The 17,986-nt window shown below is 50.5% G+C and overlaps 1 protein-coding gene across 8 annotated transcripts in view; it reads left to right on the top strand.

The window, feature by feature from the left end:
* LOC126460492 (NAD(+) hydrolase sarm1-like) overlaps positions 1-17,986 on the top strand; it is a 1,203,839-nt gene that overhangs the window by 1,136,601 nt on the left and 49,252 nt on the right. For all 8 annotated transcript variants that reach the window (XM_050095920.1, XM_050095919.1, XM_050095918.1 and 5 more), the window contains one exon: positions 5,259-5,360. In XM_050095920.1, the coding sequence (XP_049951877.1) occupies positions 5,259-5,360 (102 nt within the window). The remainder of the gene's footprint in view (positions 1-5,258; positions 5,361-17,986) is intronic.

The raw sequence follows: 17,986 nt of genomic DNA, 5'->3' as shown, positions 1-17,986 counted from the left end.
AAACATGTTCCATTATTCTACAACAGATTGACGTAAGCGAAATAGGCCTATAATTATTCGCATCTGATTTATGACCCTTCTTGAAAATGGGAACGACCTGCGCTTTCTTCCAGTCGCTCGTTCTTCCAGCGATCTATGATAAATTGCTGATAGAAAGGGGGCAAGTTCTTTAGCATAATCACTGTAGAATCTTAAGGGTATCTCGTCTGGTCCGGATGCTTTTCCGCTACTAAGTGATAGCAGTTGTTTTTCAATTCCGATATCGTTTATTTCAATATTTTCCATTTTGGCGTCCGTGCGACGGCTGAAGTCAGGGACCGTGTTACGATTTTCCGCAGTGAAACAGTTTCGGAACACTGAATTCAGTATTTCTGCCTTTCTTCGGTCGTCCTCTGTTTCGGTGCCATCGTGGCCGAGTAGGGTTCGTGGACTCTTCTCTTCCGATATAGCAGAGTGATGCTGCGATTCCAAAGTTCACATCCTATCGGATGGCAGCTGTGCGTCCATCTACACTCCTGGAAATTGAAATAAGAACACCGTGAATTCATTGTCCCAGGAAGGGGAAACTTTATTGACACATTCCTGGCGTCAGATACATCACATGATCACACTGACAGAACCACAGGCACATAGACACAGGCAACAGAGCATGCACAATGTCGGCACTAGTACAGTGTATATCCACCTTTCGCAGCAATGCAGGCTGCTATTCTCCCATGGAGACGATCGTAGAGATGCTGGATGTAGTCCTGTGGAACGGCTTGCCATGCCATTTCCACCTGGCGCCTCAGTTGGACCAGCGTTCGTGCTGGACGTGCAGACCGCGTGAGACGACGCTTCATCCGGTCCCAAACATGCTCAATGGGGGACAGATCCGGAGATCTTGCTGGCCAGGGTAGTTGACTTACACCTTCTAGAGCACGTTGGGTGGCACGGGATACATGCGGACGTGCATTGTCCTGTTGGAACAGCAAGTTCCCTTGCCGGTCTAGGAATGGTAGAACGATGGGTTCGATGACGGTTTGGATGTACCGTGCACTATTCAGTGTCCCCTCGACGATCACCAGTGGTGTACGGCCAGTGTAGGAGATCGCTCCCCATACCATGATGCCGGGTGTTGGCCCTGTGTGCCTCGGTCGTATGCAGTCCTGATTGTGGCGCTCACCTGCACGGCGCCAAACACGCATACGACCATCATTGGCACCAAGGCAGAAGCGACTCTCATCGCTGAAGACGGCACGTCTCCATTCGTCCCTCCATTCACGCCTGTCGCGACACCACTGGAGGCGGGCTGCACGATGTTGGGGCGTGAGCGGAAGACGGCCTAACGGTGTGCGGGACCGTAGCCCAGCTTCATGGAGACGGTTGCGAATGGTCCTCGCCGATACCCCAGGAGCAACAGTGTCCCTAATTTGCTGGGAAGTGGCGGTGCGGTCCCCTACGGCACTGCGTAGGATCCTACGGTCTTGGCGTGCATCCGTGCGTCGCTGCGGTCCGGTCCCAGGTCGACGGGCACGTGCACCTTCCGCCGACCACTGGCGACAACATCGATGTACTGTGGAGACCTCACGCCCCACGTGTTGAGCAATTCGGCGGTACGTCCACCCGGCCTCCCGCATGCCCACTATACGCCCTCGCTCAAAGTCCGTCAACTGCACATACGGTTCACGTCCACGCTGTCGCGGCATGCTACCAGTGTTAAAGACTGCTATGGAGCTCCGTATGCCACGGCAAACTGGCTGACACTGAAGGCGGCGGTGCACAAATGCTGCGCAGCTAGCGCCATTCGACGGCCAACACCGCGGTTCCTGGTGTGTCCGCTGTGCCGTGCGTGTGATCATTGCTTGTACAGCCCTCTCGCAGTGTCCGGAGCAAGTATGGTGGGTCTGACACACCGGTGTCAATGTGTTCTTTTTTCCATTTCCAGGAGTGTATAACTGAACATTGTGGAATTTTTTAAATATTATTCTATTCGCTGCCTTTTACAGGGACCTGCCACCTAAATACTGAGACAGAGTCTGAGTTGGCGCTCGTAGTTAACTGATCGTGGTCGCCCATTTATAACCAGTACGACGCTGCACGGTATGTCCTAGTACCGCGTACAGTGCTTCCGCTGATGTCGTGCCAGACGCCCGAGACGGTCTCAGCAGTACACTTTTCTGCCCTCACCTGACAGCTGTATAGTTCACAGCCAGACTTGGACGGAATGCCCGTGCACTCGCAGCAAAGCTCAGTACTGACTCCGAGGTCGCACACTGCTGTGTTCGTATCACTGTGGTTGGCGGTCTGCAATTGCCTAAATTTACGCGTGCTAATTTGTGTAGTATTTTTTATACTTTGTCTGCGTCACTCGTATATGTTCGATACGTTCGTTGAAGCTATGTCTTTCGTCTAGGTCTTCCCCTAAATATCTTGTTACTACTGTGCGTTCAATTTCCTGACCCCGAGTCTAATGCGGCAATTTGTTTTCAATGATCCCTCCGCTATAATGTATGTAGTTTTGTTGTTTGCGGCTATTGGCTTGCTCGTGTTGCACCATTCTGTAATTGTACGAGGTATTCGACTTGTTTTCTCCTCCAGCTGATCTCTGTTGTCAGCTGATACGACAACTAATACGTCCTCCGCTTAGGCAACTAGGCTACTGCATCCACTGTCGCGTCTCCTTCCTGTACGTGGAGGAGGGCTCCCACTGAGACATCCCAGAGTGTGGCGGCCCGCAGGGAGCGACCGCGCCGGCTCGTGCACGCGACACGCGACACGCGCCTCACCGACAAGGCGGCAACCGACGGCTTCTCACGTCCCGCGCAGCGCGAAACCGAAAAAAAGAAAAAAAAATAGTCCCGAACAAGTTCCTGCCATGTCGAGTGATAGATCTCACCCTCAAACATTGAGGTGACAAAAGTCGTCGGGTGGCGATACGCAGATATACGTAGGACGGCAGTATGTGGCAGTGCGTCAGCGGATCCGTCATTTGCATTCAGGTGATTCGTGTGAGGAGGTGTCCGACGTGACTGTGGCAGCGCAACGGCAGTTAACAGCATTTGGACGCGGAACGTTAGTTGGAACTAGACGCACGAGATATTCCATTTCGGAAATTGTTAGGGAATTCAATATTCCGGGGTCCACATCGTAAAAAGTGTGGCGAGAACACCGTGGAAAATGCAGTAGCAGACGGCCTTCACTTAGTTTCCGAGAGTAGCGGCGGTTGCTTAGAGTTGCCACCGCTAACGGACAAGCGACACTGCGTCACAGCGCATCCGTCAGGACAGTGCGGTAAAATCTGGCATTGTAATTGGTATGGCAGCAGACGACTGACGCTGATGGTTTTGCTAACAGCGCCGAGTGGCCTACAGTGCGTCTCCTGCGCTCGCGACCTTAGCGGTTGGACCCCAGACCACTGGAAAACTGTACGCTCCTCAGATGAGTTCTGATTTCAGTTGTCAAGAGCTGATAGTAGGATTCGAGTGTGGTGCAGATCCCACGAAGTCACGGACTGAAATTGTTAACAAGGCACTGTGCAAGCTGTTGGTAGGTCCGTAATAGAGTGACCTCTCTCTACACGGAATGGACTGCGTCCTTTGGTCCAGCTGAACCGATCATTGACAGGAAATGGTATGTTCGGCTACTCGGAGACGATTTGCAGTCATTTGAGCCCTTCACGTACCCAAACAACGATGAAATTTCCGTGGATGACAATGCGGCAAGCCACCGGGCCGCAATTTTTCACGATTGTTTAGAAGAACATCACAGACAATTCGAGCGAATGGTCTGGCCACACACACGGTCCGAAATGAACCACATCCAACATTTATGGGACATAATCGACAGGTCAGTTCGTCCACAAAATCCTGCACCGGCACACTTTGGCAATTATGGACGGCTATAGAGACAGCACGGCCCAATATTTGTGCAGGGGACTGGCGAGTAGCTGCTTTGCGTGGGACAAAAAGAGGTCCGACAAGCAGGGCGTTAGGAGGCGCCGCGCGACTCTCGTCGCGTCCCTGCGTACTGCGCGCACGCCCGCACTTCGCTGTAGCGTCCTAATTCGCTCTAATATCCCGATTTTTTCCCACTCGAGCAATAGTATTAATGACAAAGCAGAGAAACAACAGTACGGTTGTCTAACCGGAGATTCCTGACGAGGCTGAACACTCGTCGTAAACACAGACAGAGACATTGAAGAAATAGAAAAAGACGGATGAAAAGTAATCGCGAAAATTTTAGCTTCAAAACAGACTGAAGGAGGAACATAAGGATAAAAAGCAAATAAATAAACTGAGACGTAAGGCTAAAATTGTTTGTCCATATTAAAAAAACTGAAACAAGCAGATTAAGTAGACAAATTGTAGACTTATCGGAAACTAGCAGTACGATCGAAAGTGACTGAGAGAGAAAAGGATCATAGCACTGAACAAGCAGGTATAAGACGACCGGAGATACGAGACAGAAAAGTTTTACGCTTAAAATTGACAACTGATTAGTCGGCCAGGCAGAACAGAAGCACTCGTTGTAAGTATGGGACGGGAGCGAGAGCGTCAAATGTAGAGAGACCGAAACTAGTCTGTGTACAAAGGGAAACAAAAAAGACTGAAAGGGAACTCTGAAATAACCTTTCTGCTAGATCCCGTAGCCCAGTAGGAGTACCGGACTGGCGAGCAGGTGGCTGCGCTCTCGAGTGGGTCTCCCGCGTGGCCATCCGTGTTCTCCTGCACGAAAGCGGAGAGGTGTGCTCCGCATTCCCGTGCGACTAGGTGCCGGTGGCGGCTCGCAGGAAACGCCTCCGAAGCCGGAGAGAGTCCCGGGAACAGCCGCAGAGCGGCGGGCGCGGCGCTCGCGACCCGCACGGCTCCAGCTGCAGCCGGCCACACCAGTATTTTCGTGTCCGTGCGTAAGCGGAACGTCAAAAAATTGTCACTGAAACTAATAATTAAACCTATGTTCATACCGTCCGCGGTCGCTAAACAAATGAACAACATATGCGCATTTGAAGATGAAAATAAGGGACTGTCCTCGATAACTACTTTCCAAGTCTCTAAAATACTGTGGGTGTTGCCACGTGCACACGTAGCGAGTTGCCGCGGCGGAAGGCAGTTCCCTGAGGACGAGAGCGATCAGCAGCTGTTCCCTTTTCTCTCCTCTGAGGTCAGTGAATGAGACACGTGCCGAGGCGGTGACGCAGCAGCGCGCAGAGCTCCGGTCAGCGGTTCGCGGCGGCTGTGCTGAGCGCGCGCGTCTTACCTTTCCTGTGTGTGTTGCAGGAGCAGCGGCTGCTGAAGGCGGGCGACATGGCGCACCAGGAGAGCCAGAGCGTGGCCGCCTCCAGCATGAAGGTGCACGCCAACGTCTACGCGGCCGAGCAGGTCAGTGGCCCCCTCCACCCCACTCACTTCACCCTCTGCCCGGGCTACGGCTCTTAGCGATACACCGCGCAGCTGCTGCAAAATATTCACCGCTGGCGTGCTACACGAGTTTCCGACTCGGTTTTTACTTGCAGTTTTATTGAGAGAAACTGCTACGAACTCCTAAATGGTCGTACGTGGGACCCAATAGTACACAATTTTCTGTCTATGAAATACAAAAATAAGTACTCGAAAGTCCACGAGCATTAGAGAAGTCTCTCTAATGTGCTTCCAATGTGATTTATTTACTGTTACTCAGTCGGCCATTGTGCCATTTTGAGCATAATTGCAGGGGCAGTTTTTGTACACAGGCCTGTATTGTTACACTTTGAAAATGAACACACGTGTTCGAAACTAAAAAGAAAAAAAGAAACTTCTAAATGAAACATATGGCGAACCTGCAACCATTTATATTAAAAGTACTATGTCTAATTACTAAGTTCCATTAAAAATAGTGCCATACAAATTTACAGTACTTCTCCATATAAAATACAAATTATTTCATCGTTCTCACGTTTTAGTAGAACCCAAAAGTCATTCTTACTTAAACACTGTTCCTATTCAGAAGCAGAATCTTGCTAATACGTAAAATACAAAGCCTAAAAGAAGCAAGTCCGAAATATCTTATGCATGTACTTCGTGCTGTCTTGTAGATTAAGCCAGTCGGACAAAGTTACTCCTCCGAAAGAGCGCACTTTCATCCACATAACTTCCAATATGATGGAATACTAGCTGAAAATTCGATGGTAGGAAAAGGAAGAGAGGAAAAAACCGTAGATGAATATGGACACGGGGAAAGGAATGAAAGAGGAAGCCATATAGAAGAATTTTGCTTAAAACGTAATTTAATCATCGCTAACACTTGGTTCACGAATCATAAAAGAAGGTTGTATATGTGGAACAGACCTGGAGACACTGGAGGGTTTCAGACTGATTATATAACGATTCGAGATTTAGAAACCGGGTTTTAAACTGAAAGACATTTCCAGGGGCAGATGTGGACTCTGCCACAATTTATTGGTTATGAGCTGTAGATTAAAACCGAAGAAATTGGAAAAAGTAGGAAAGTGGAATCCAGATCATTTGAAAGAACCAGAGGTTGTTGAGAGCTTCAGAGGTAGAATTAGGCAACGGTTCACTAGAACAGGGAAAAAGAATACAGTGGAAGACGAATGGACAGCTTTAAGAGATGCAATAGTCAAGACAGCAGAGGATCAAGTAAGTAAGAAGACAAGGCCTAGTAGAAATCGTTGGATAACACAAGAGTTATTGAATTTAATTCATGAAAGGAGAAAATTTAAATATTTAGCAAATGAAGCAGAGGAAAGGGAATACAAAAGTTTAAAAAATGAGACTGAGAGGAAGTACAAAATTTCTAAATGGGGAAGCCTAGAGGGCAAATGCAAGGATGTGGAAGAATATTTCACTACAGCAAAGATAGATACCACCAGTAGAGGGGCAAAGCATGGCACTATCCTCCACCATTGCCATATTTATTCAAGATGGCGGATCCAAGATGGCAGCCATAGATGTGGCAACATAACAGTGATATGGTGGCAGGAAGTTCAGATGTTGGCAGAAAGGTAGCTCAATTGGGCTACCTCCACTAGTGTAACTCCACGCTCCCTCCCCTCCCCCCTTCCCCTCTCCACTCCTCCCCTCTCCCGTCCGGAAATTGGCGGGAAAAGAGTCTGTGCTGGGCCGCTGGATAGGATGGACGTAAGTCTTTATTTTGTATGCATTGTTTTTTTAAATAATTTGAGTTGTCATAGAGAATAGTTCCATTAAATATCTTTCCCCTGAGGTCCGGAGTCCAATTGACCTAGTTCACAACACCATCACCGAGGGCGCGAAATAAATATCTCTGTAACTCTAAACAGCACGCTCACTACTTTTCGAGTTTCAGCTGGTCATCAGTCCCATCGGGTTAGGGAAGGATGGGGAAGGAAGTCAGCCGTGCCCTTTCAAAGGCACCATCCCGGCATTTGCCTGAAGCGGTTTAGGGAAATCGCGGAATATTTAAATTAGGATGGGCTGAGGCGGTTTGAACTGTCTTCCTCCCGAATGCGAGCCCAGTGTGCTAACCACTGTCCCACCTCGCTCGGTTTATCTGCTAGTTTGAAGGCACTGCCAGAGAGAGAAAAACCAATCTGAGTCCTACAGCTGCTGCGGTGTTCATCACTTTTCTGAAACGGTGACTGGGCTTAGTTTATATTTTCTTCTGGAGTCAGGCACGTTATTTTTCCCACTTTTCGAGTCACACACTGCTGTCTAAGCACAGACAAGAAAATCAGAACAATTACACAAACAGAATTCGAAGCACTTTTCTACAGACGAGAAAAATGTGTGGAATGTTCGGTGAATTTTCGATGTCCTACAGTCGCTAGTCTGGAGATGCTCGAAAGCCACCGTGGCGGTTGGGGCAGCATTGCGCTGTCCGAACCAGAGAAGGGCGGTCTACACGGACTTGTCTCTGAACACTCGATCAAAGAAGACATCACACGATTCTCAGACGTCGCAGAGCTTTCCGTAGATACCTTGCCGTGTCTTGTTCAGACCAGTCTGTAGAGGCACCTATGCCCTGCACAAGGATGCCTCGTAACTCTGATGTCATGGAACTTCCTCTGAGTGGAGCATTCTGATTGGCTCTTACTGAATTTACTCGGCAAACTGCTGCTGCTGCCTGTGTGGGATCACTGCTCGCCATTTTGTGCGAATGGACAAATTACGAGATTTTCAGCAACAAAACTGTCTTGTACAGATAAAATAAAAAACATACAGCAGTCATATTGCACTGACAGTTAAACCCTGTAAAAGAGGTCCACAGATCATGAAATACGGAAACTATTGCCAAAGACATTTCTAGGCAACCAGCAAACCTGTTTTTAGCATCTAGATGCACGCAACACACACCATAGTCGATGTTCTTTCAACCAAACAAAGACGGGAAATGTGTAGAAGCAATCAACCGGAGGCGGCCGAAGTGGCCGTGCGGTTAAAGGCGCTGCAGTCTGGAACCGCAAGACCGCTACGGTCGCAGGTTCGAATCCTGCCTCGGGCATGGATGTTTGTGATGTCCTTAGGTTAGTTAGGTTTAACTAGTTCTAAGTTCTAGGGGACTAATGACCTCAGCAGTTGAGTCCCGTAGTGCTCAGAGCCATTTGAACCATTTTTTGAGCCAATCAACCGGACAATTTACATGGGAGGGAATAATTGTCTAGCGCAAACGCACGCCCATATTGATTTTTCTCAAACGTCCACGGATAACACACCCGATAACGAAGGCTGCCCAACACACACTGAGTATTAGTTCGGTACTCAGCCGCCTAGAGGGCGATGCGGTTAGGTTAGCTGCATTCTTATACTCCTGCCTGTCCAGTTAAGACGGCTCCCGCTGTAAGCCGGAAATATCGATCGTTCCGGCCACTGGCTACCGCCGCCATACGCCGCGCACCCCTAGCAGAACTGTTCTACGAAACCAGCCACTTATTTATCACTGTACTCACAATTTAATATTGCGATTGCAGCCTCAATCTGACGGCAGCATGGCTCTGTATATCCTCCTTATGACTCACATAATTTTCCACATAAAAAAATCTTTCAGCTCCTTATGGTTATCGCAATCTTCCTCGTCAAATCCGTGCCTCCCCTTACGACAGGACACACATTTTCTTTGCACATGTTGTAACACTGACCACAGTACACATACTTTATAAGCCCGCGGATCATAGCGAATCTATGACACATTCCCTACTAAGTATAACAATACTTCGCCAGTAACTGAGTGCAGTTGACACCAAGCAATATTGAGCGAAAATTCACGGTGGATGGACATGTCATTTATTTTTCCTTGCAAGTGGTACCAGTTTGTCGTAGGAAGAGAGAGACGTAATCGTCTTATAAGCGACCAGCTAGTAAAAACACGATCGCAGCGACCATGTTACTGTCACCTTGCATAGAAAGTGGTCTTGTCTCTACAGACGCACACAAGTATTGCTAACGATATCCGTGTTAAAAACTATACAAACTTTATAAATCAGATATGGTATTGCTCCCGAATGAAGTGATCTTCCACACAAATGCCACGACACAATATAGTCGGTGTTCATTGGGGTGTGTCTTTACAGACCGTGAGACCGTATGAGCGGGTGCACGTCGGCGGCAGTGTAAGCTCGTAATAACATCACCCAATTTAGAAATAAAGTGTTTCGGCTAGTAACGTGGTATAAATGAGGTATTTGCAACTACCTCATGCCCTCGCTACATATTTTTCACGCTAATAAACAGTATTTGTAACGCATTCTATCTCGATGTCATGTCAGAGGCTACGCGATATATCCATTGGATTATAGGCGAGGGAGGTTGATTGAGAATGATCACATACAATAGATGGTGTTCTATGCGACGAATCACTTTTATAAATGCAAAGCTAGATTTAGGTCGTAAGAAATATACAAAATCCTACGACTAATACATTGGCTTTTCAGCTCTATAGTGTTACGCTTGATAGTAGAAATGCTGTCTACGATTTGGAATGAAGTCTTTCCATTCAACCACGTACCTGTGTGGGATCCTATGGAAATGTCTTCTAATGGTTCAAATGGTTCTGAGCACTATAGGACTTAACATCTGTGGTCATCAGTCCCCTAGAACTTAGAACTACTTAAACCTAACTAACCTAAGGAGATCACACACATCGAGGCCCGAAGCGGATTCAAAACTGCGACCGTAGCGGTCACGCAGTTCCAGACTGAAGCGCCTAGAACCGCACGGCCACTCCGGCCGGCATCTTTTAAATGATTACAGCCGCTAGTGAATCTTATTCGCGGCACTTTCTCATATCTCGAATCGAGTCACCTTTTTCGAACGTACCTGCTATAGAAAAACTCCAGCGTGGGCGTCGGCAGCCCCTGTGCTTCTTGTAAATGTTGCTGAGTCTCGGCCCGCCATCCCTGCAGCTTTGTCCATGTGGTCGCCCCATTATAAGCCGGAGAGCGCTGCGTCTGCCACCGTCTGCAACCCCTGGAGAAACAGGTCGAGCTGAGTTAATGCGGCAGGACCGTTGTTTTTGGCCACTCGTTGGAAATGGGAACATGTCTTCGTAGCTCCGCCAACCGTGTACGACGTGTGGGGTCAGCGTCAAAACGAAGCTTTGTACTGCAGCACGAGGTAGCAGAAAAGACAGGACGGGAAATGGAAGAAGGACGCGAATTTCTACTGCACTGTTGTGCGTCTCCAAACTGTATACACTGGTACTTCAGTCCGAAGGAGATCTGCACCTCTCAGGGTGCGTTCGCGTCTGTCACCCAGACATTCTCTTAGCTCCGCTAACTTAACCCGACAGAGAACTCGATAAGATTTTACTGCATCTCTTTCTTCCGGTGTATCGAAAACAAATACCGCCTGCGTGCTTTCATCGAGGATATGTTGCGATCCTATTAAATATAACCTAATTTGGCCATCAAATCTTCAGAGCGGGTCAACGGAAAAGAATCGACAACCGTTATTGGGTTAGCAGTCGAGTTAAAAAGTCTGCACAGAGTCTCAACCGGTCTGACGATTCAGTAAGGACCACCAGGGGGACGCCCACTGCCTTTCCAACACTCGTTTGATGACGTCACAGTCTGCAACCGCTGGAACTCTGCAGCAACTCAGTCCTGTAATGTATGAGCGACAGGCCGAACACGAAAACATCTCGTTTGGATATTTTAGTATGGCAGCTCGGATACGAGAATCAGCCGTATTCTGTCTGAGTAATCGCATATCTCAACACAGTGCCATTGTCACCAAATGAACACTGAAAGTGACAGCATCTAGTAAGGCCACAAAGTTCTGTTGCCCACTGGTTGTAGGGTTGTACCAGTTGCTGTTTTAATCTGAAGAACGTATAACGAGCAGCCGCTACAAGCACATGTGATTTAAAGTGATTTGACAGTTGAGGCGCGCGGAGTGGCCGCGCGGTTTTGAGATGCCATGTCACGGATTGCGCGGCCCTTTCCACCGGAGGTTCGAGTCCTCCCTCGGGCATGGGTGTGTGTGTTGTTCTTAGCGTAAGTTAGTTTAAGTAGTGTGTAGGACCGATGACCTCTCACACACATCCGAACATTTGAACAGTTCGTCAGCTAACTCGCCGTTGGGGACCCCATGAAGATGGCGATCTGAAAACACTATCACTATCAACCGGAATGCATCTGAGCCTACTGTGGAGAGAAAATGGTAAATACGCCGGTTACGCGTTATGCTGTAGTCGTTGAAATGCGTCGTCGATTGTGCAACATAATCAGCCAAGTCTTCGCTTTACCCCAGAAACTCTCTGAATTTAGGCGCGTGAACCGTCGATTGAGTTGTTTCCGATTGAACAGGCTAGGGTGGTGGTCGTAGTGCGGCCGCAATTTCTTGCATTGCTTGTAATAATTGTACAATCTTTTGTTCCTGGAACTGTATAGCTTGCACTGAAGCACATTCGGAGGAGACATCGTGAACACTCAGTATAACAACACACACAAACAGAAAAATTACACTGCTGCAAGAGAAGGTTAGCTACACAATATGCCACACTGAGCTTATCACCGCCTGCGTTCTCGACATCACTGTAGTTGTGTCCGTCTTCTTGGACACTGGGGAGGTTGCTAATAATACAGGTAATTAGAACACTTCGAATAAGTTATACTTTATTAATTACAACAGAACTTACCTGTGGTCCCCAGGCTCGGCTGCAGCTGTCTTGCGGCTCAGAGCACACTAAATGAGCCACGATTACTGAGTGGTGAATTGACACAAGTTCAGAATGGTCGTACTGTGACGTCACTAGAAAACGCAAATTCGTAGACAGCTGTTGACACAGTTCTGGTGAAGTTGGCGCGTAGGCACGATTCACAGGAGGCGAGAGTCTCTCCACTCCTCGACGGTTGGTACGGTCCGTGTCACAGCGAGTAGGCGGCACGACGACGCTCTACCGACTGGAACTTGCTGGAAGTGCGGCAGGATCCGCCCTGGAGCGGAACTGCCCTGCTGGCCCCTGGCGGGGCAGAGGCGCGGCTGCGGCTGCGGCTGCGGCGCCTCGCAGCTACGGGAGGCGCGGCTTCTTCGCGGCATCTCACCGGCCCCTCACGGTACCGCCTTCTGAGCAGTATCTGTGCGCTGGTCGATACTTCTCACGCCGCTCTCGATATTCGACGACACCGAAAATATGACGTTTCTTGTCATTTTGTTACAAAAATAATACAGTTAACGACGGGATTCCGAGAAATCCTCAGTTTGCCGGTGCTTAGAAATGGCATATATACTGATGAGACAGAAGTCACAGGCTCTCCTTTTGCCCGGCAACTCGACATTGCGTGGACTCTACAAGTGGTCGTAAGTTACTTGCAGAAGTATCGAGCCGTGCTGCTTCTATGCGAAAGCGCTGCCGGTGCCAGATTTTGAGGAGGAACTCACCGCTCGATGATGTTCCCTGTCGGGTGACCTGGATAACCAAATCATTCGCTCCAATTGTCCAGTACGTTCTCAAACAGACTGTGAATATCTGTCGCCTGGCGACAAGCGGATTGTCATTCATAATAATTTCATCGTTGTTTGGGAAGAGGAATTCCACGAATGGCTGCAGATGGTCTCCCACTATCCGGACATAAGAGTTTCCAGTCAATGATCGGTTCAGTTGGACCAGAGGAACGAGCCCATTCCATCTAAAAACACAGCCCACATCAATAAAGAGCCGTCACCAACTTGCACAGTGCCTCGTTGACAACTCGGCTCCGTGGCTGCGTGGGGTCTGCGCCACGCTCTAGTCCTGTCATCATCTCTTACGAGCTGCTACGGTTTTCCAGTCGTCTAACATTCCACCAGTATGTTCACGACCCCAGGAGAGGCGCTGCAGGCGATGTCGTGCTGGTAGCAAAAACATTCTCGTCAGTCGCCTGCTGCCAAACCCCGTTAACTCCAGATTTCGCCACACTGTACTAACGGATACGGTCGTAGTACATCCTGCTCTAGGTCGTAAAGTGAAGGCCATCGGCCGCTGCGTTGTCCGTGCTGAGAGGGAATGCCAGAATATATTCTCGGCATACCTACGCCGCTGGGACAGCTGTAGTCCGCGCATAACTATTACTTGGGACAGAGAGCGGACAGACTGTACTGCTCGCCAGACTGCAAAGTGTGTGCTGCTGTTCTCACAGCAAGGGCAAATTGTCTTGTTACTTGGCTCGCGCCGCGCGTAGTGGCCGCGCGGTTAGAGGCACCGTGGTACGGATTGCGTGGACTCTCCCGCCGGAGGTTCGAGTCCACCCTCGGGCATGGGTGTGTGTGTGTGTGTGTGAGTTGCCCTTAGCGTAAGTTAGAGTAAGTTAGTTCAAATAGTGTGTAGGTCTAGGGACCGATGACCTCAGCAGTTTGGTCCCTTACAAATTCACACACCCACACACACACAAACACACACCCACCCACCCACACACACACCCACACACACACCCACACACCCACACACACACACACACACACACACACACACACACACACACACACACACACACACGTGGCGCTGAGCACGGCGAATCGGGGCCTATCTAAACGCTGCGACAGCGAATCAGACAGGACGCAGTCGGTAGCCCGGGCTTCCGAAAGCACCGGCGAGCGAGTACAAGAGCAATCGTTCCCTGCAGATCCAGTGCAGAGGAGAGGAGAGGAGAGGACAGAGTTGTACGATCTGGCGGCAGTGGAAGTGCGAGGTCGTCGTCGAGTCGACAGACTTCGACAGCGGAATCGAGCTGGTAGCGGCGAACACGGGCGACAACGAGGCGCGGAGGAGCACTGCAGCCGCCTACATCGCTGACGCACCCAGCGAGCAGACGCCGCTGGAACCCCGATGCGTGAAGACTACCGAAACACTCCTGAGGGGACTGCCTCCGATCATCAGCGAGAGAAGAGTCCAGGATGGACTGCACCGAGCAGAATTCCAAAATGCAGCAGTGGACCTGCACAACCGGACGAACGAGAAGAGATCGACGCTCTTCACCGTCGCTGTGCGAACGGCAAATGCCGGTGACGACATAAAGCGCTGTGGAAGCTTCTAGGCTTCCCTGCCGATGCGGAGGCTTTCCCCGCCAACCCGGACCCGCCACCCCAATGCTACAGGTGACAGGAAGAAGTGCGTGTGGCGAAATATCGCCACAGCTCCGCAAGATGCGTCAAGTGTGCCGGGCAGCACGTCAGCCGAATCTGTACAATCGGCACCGACGAACGGCCGACGTGTGCCTACCGTGGCGGAGCACACGTAGCGGACTGGCGTGGCTGCCCGAACTTCGCAGAGCGCAGCGACACGAGTGAGAAGACGAAGAGACCGACTTGCCACTCAGTTCCCAAAAAAGACGTCGGAGACACAGGAATGAGAAGATGACAACCTCGCCTCGAGAGAAGTCCAGAGACGCGAGGCGCGACGGCAGCAGGCCACACCCACGCGTGGCCGGCCGCTCACCCCACCACTGGGGGAGGCAGTCGGCGTCCTCAGACCGGAGGCGGCCGCTGCATCGGAGCACGGCGCAGCAGCCCACAGAGAAGTCGAACACCGCCACCCTGACATTGGCGCGGCTCTGCAGGGGGCAGAGAGCCGCTTCGGGATGGCGCTCCACGCGGAGACGCAGACCGCCTGCCTCCTCCAGCTCCACCGGCAGCAACTGGAGCCAGGGCGGCGCAAACGGACGAGCAGTCGTGCTACGTGACGGCCTCCCAAACGGAAGACCGCACCGCACGAGTCTCTCGCAAACCGACAGGAAAAAAGACACGATAATGGCAAAACGCGCCACACAGACAACGGACGTCGCCAGAGAAGACGCGCCAGCACCCACTGACAGGGACGCACAAACAAGGGAGTTTGTGACCTGGTACGGAAGTGCAATAGACCGTTCCAAACGTAGAGGAGCGAGCCGACCGCCAACGCAAATGGCTGGAGATCTGGGAGGAGAAAGAACAAGAACACAAAGAACTCGAGACGAAGATGGAAGGCCGCAGCAGCGACAAAAAACGCCGACGCAGACGAATCGAGACGTACCTGCCTAGTGCATCCAGAATGGACGCGCTAGGAAAAGGTGGCAACACCAGCAGCTGTGGCCGGGTTTTTCACGTTTCCCTTAGGCCGTAAGGTGAATACCGTAGCTGTCCCCAAAATTTCTGCAAATAAATTCCTAATTGGGATAAATAAGACCCACCTCCATTTTTACAAGACATAATAAATAAATGAAACCAAATAAAACTTCCTAGAACTCCTCGGCTGAAGAGGGTGCTTAGCACGACTCAGAACAGCCCTTATGTATGCTACTATCACCATCTGTATATGGGCATATCGTTGTCCCACAGCTTTTGTCACCTCAGTGTATACATATTGGCTTCAACGGAAAGAAAATATGGCGTCTTGCGACTCAGTACTGAAGAGAGATGCCCTGCATGTGACGTAGGTGGCGTTCTTCCATCTCATTTATCTACGTTGAAACGGCCATTCAGCAATACCCTGGCATGCTCTGCACATTCAAAAGAAACCCGTAACACCGTTGCTGCGACGCCATAAGCTCGACACGTTCGGCGCTCGACCGTGGAATGCGCGGTACTCGTGGCGACTGCCGTGGCGTCACGCGCGCTCGCTCCACGGCTTGTCGAGGAGAGGCTTGTGGAGGGCCGGGCTGCCGGCGCAGGCAGCTGCCGCTCCGCCTGCGTGCCGCGCCGCGCCGTCCTTATCTGGCCGCGTCACGTCACGTCACGTCACGCAGCATCGCGTCACGTTACGACCTGTCCGTCATTGTCAGTGTGGCTTTTAGCGCCTGACTGATTCCCTGTAATTTTTTCTCTACGCCGTATTAGGTCAGCCGCATAATATTAGCTGGCCACACAGAGCCCATAACCTGGGAAGCGCGCAACGAGCGCAGGTAGCTTATCTCTCAGTTTTCGCTTCTGTGCGCGTCTCTGTGCCCGACTGAAACTGCGTCGGATTGCCTCTCTAGGCTAACCGTCAGTGGTTTGCCGGTGAACCGTACGAGCCGCAGAAAGACGACGACTCGGAACACCGTGAGTTGGAAGTAGATGCGCGTCGGAAGCCGGTTTTCTCTGTTCCAGCACAGATTTTTTAAAAAAAGTCGGATAACGTGCTTGCGTACTGAAGACGATGCGTGATGCTCTGAAACAAAGCAACAGTAGTTAACTTTATTCCTTTTCCAGGTCTTTCGACGGAATCAGGAGAGCGCAGGGGTAGCAAAAAGGAATGGCACACCACACGTTCCAGGCGTCGCTCTCCAGTTCTCGCCTTGTTAAGTGATCACAGCTTCGCTTTTGATATGTAAACTTACAGTACTTCGTTTCACTATAGGAGAGGTTCACCACAGAAGCCCTCTAGCAACTGCCGGCCGCGGTGGTCTAGCGGTTCTAGGCGCTCAGTCCGGAACCGCGAGACTGCTACGGTCGCAGGTTCGAATCCTGCCTCGGGCACGGATGTATGTGATGTCCTTAGGTTAGTTAGGTTTAAGTAGTTCTAAGTTCTAGGGGACTGATGACCTCAGAAGTTGAGTCCCATAGTGCTCAGAGCCATTTGAACCATTTTGAACCTCTACCAACTCACCTCACGTTGGGCTTTTATTTAATAAAAGAACTGTCTAGCTCTGACTTTACTTATCGAATGCAAACTACATGTTCCGGCGCATTGCCCTCATAAAATTCAGTCTGACTTTTTTTTTCTTTCGGAAAGACATATGTCACAATTTTCCATTAACTATTAGGAAGCAGTCGAACAGTAAGTTGCAAGAAAGGAGAATCAGTACCGCACATACCGTGTAACTGCGGTGTCGCATATCACCTGCCCACAACTTCCGCTAGCAAATGTAAATGCCTCGGGAGCGTCAGATCCGGTCCTGCTCACAGGTCTGCACCGAGCAGCCACTCTGTCTACGGAGCAGTCGCGGCTAATCGCGATCCAGCTGACGAGGCAGTAGCACAGTCATTAGGGAAGAAACTGCACTCCTTAACTGCGTCACACTCTGCATTCGAGATTTAGAAAGCAGCAAAAAAATGGATATCGGGCGCCGATATCCGAAGGAAAGAGGAAGATTTCAGTTTCGAGGTCAGTTTAAACAAAAGTTACGAAGATGTACTCAAATACGTTCATGTAAGATCGCGACGAACGAGAGAGAGAGAGAGAGAGAGAGAGAGAGAGAGAGAGAGAGAGGGAGGGAGAGAGGAGCGGGGGGCGGGGGAGCAACGCTGGCAGAGAGCGAGAGGGCGGCCTGCCAGGCAGGCAGGCCCAGCGCCCTGCGCCACGTGAGTCGGTGTTGGTCGCGCCCGGTCGCCGTGCCGAGTGTCGTTTGAAAACTCGGTCACGGCGGGAGAACGGCGGGCTTCCAGGGCACGCCTGCCTCAACCGCACTTCCTGCAGAGAGCTCTGTGTGTGTGTGTGTGTGTGCGTACGTCTCACCAGCTGCCGTCAGTTCTAGTCGCCAACTACCTCCCTACAGCTCCTGCAGCGCTTCCTCAAACGAGGAGCTTCTCGGATGGTCACCGCCATCTCGGTGACCACCGGCAGTTGCAGTCTGAAAGACAATGCCTTAAAATTTAAC

This window comes from Schistocerca serialis, chromosome 1, assembly GCF_023864345.2.
Source record: "Schistocerca serialis cubense isolate TAMUIC-IGC-003099 chromosome 1, iqSchSeri2.2, whole genome shotgun sequence".
Taxonomy (NCBI): domain Eukaryota; kingdom Metazoa; phylum Arthropoda; class Insecta; order Orthoptera; family Acrididae; genus Schistocerca; species Schistocerca serialis.
The sequence above is the reverse complement of the archived record's forward strand: the minus strand, read 5'-3'. Positions and strand labels throughout refer to the sequence as shown.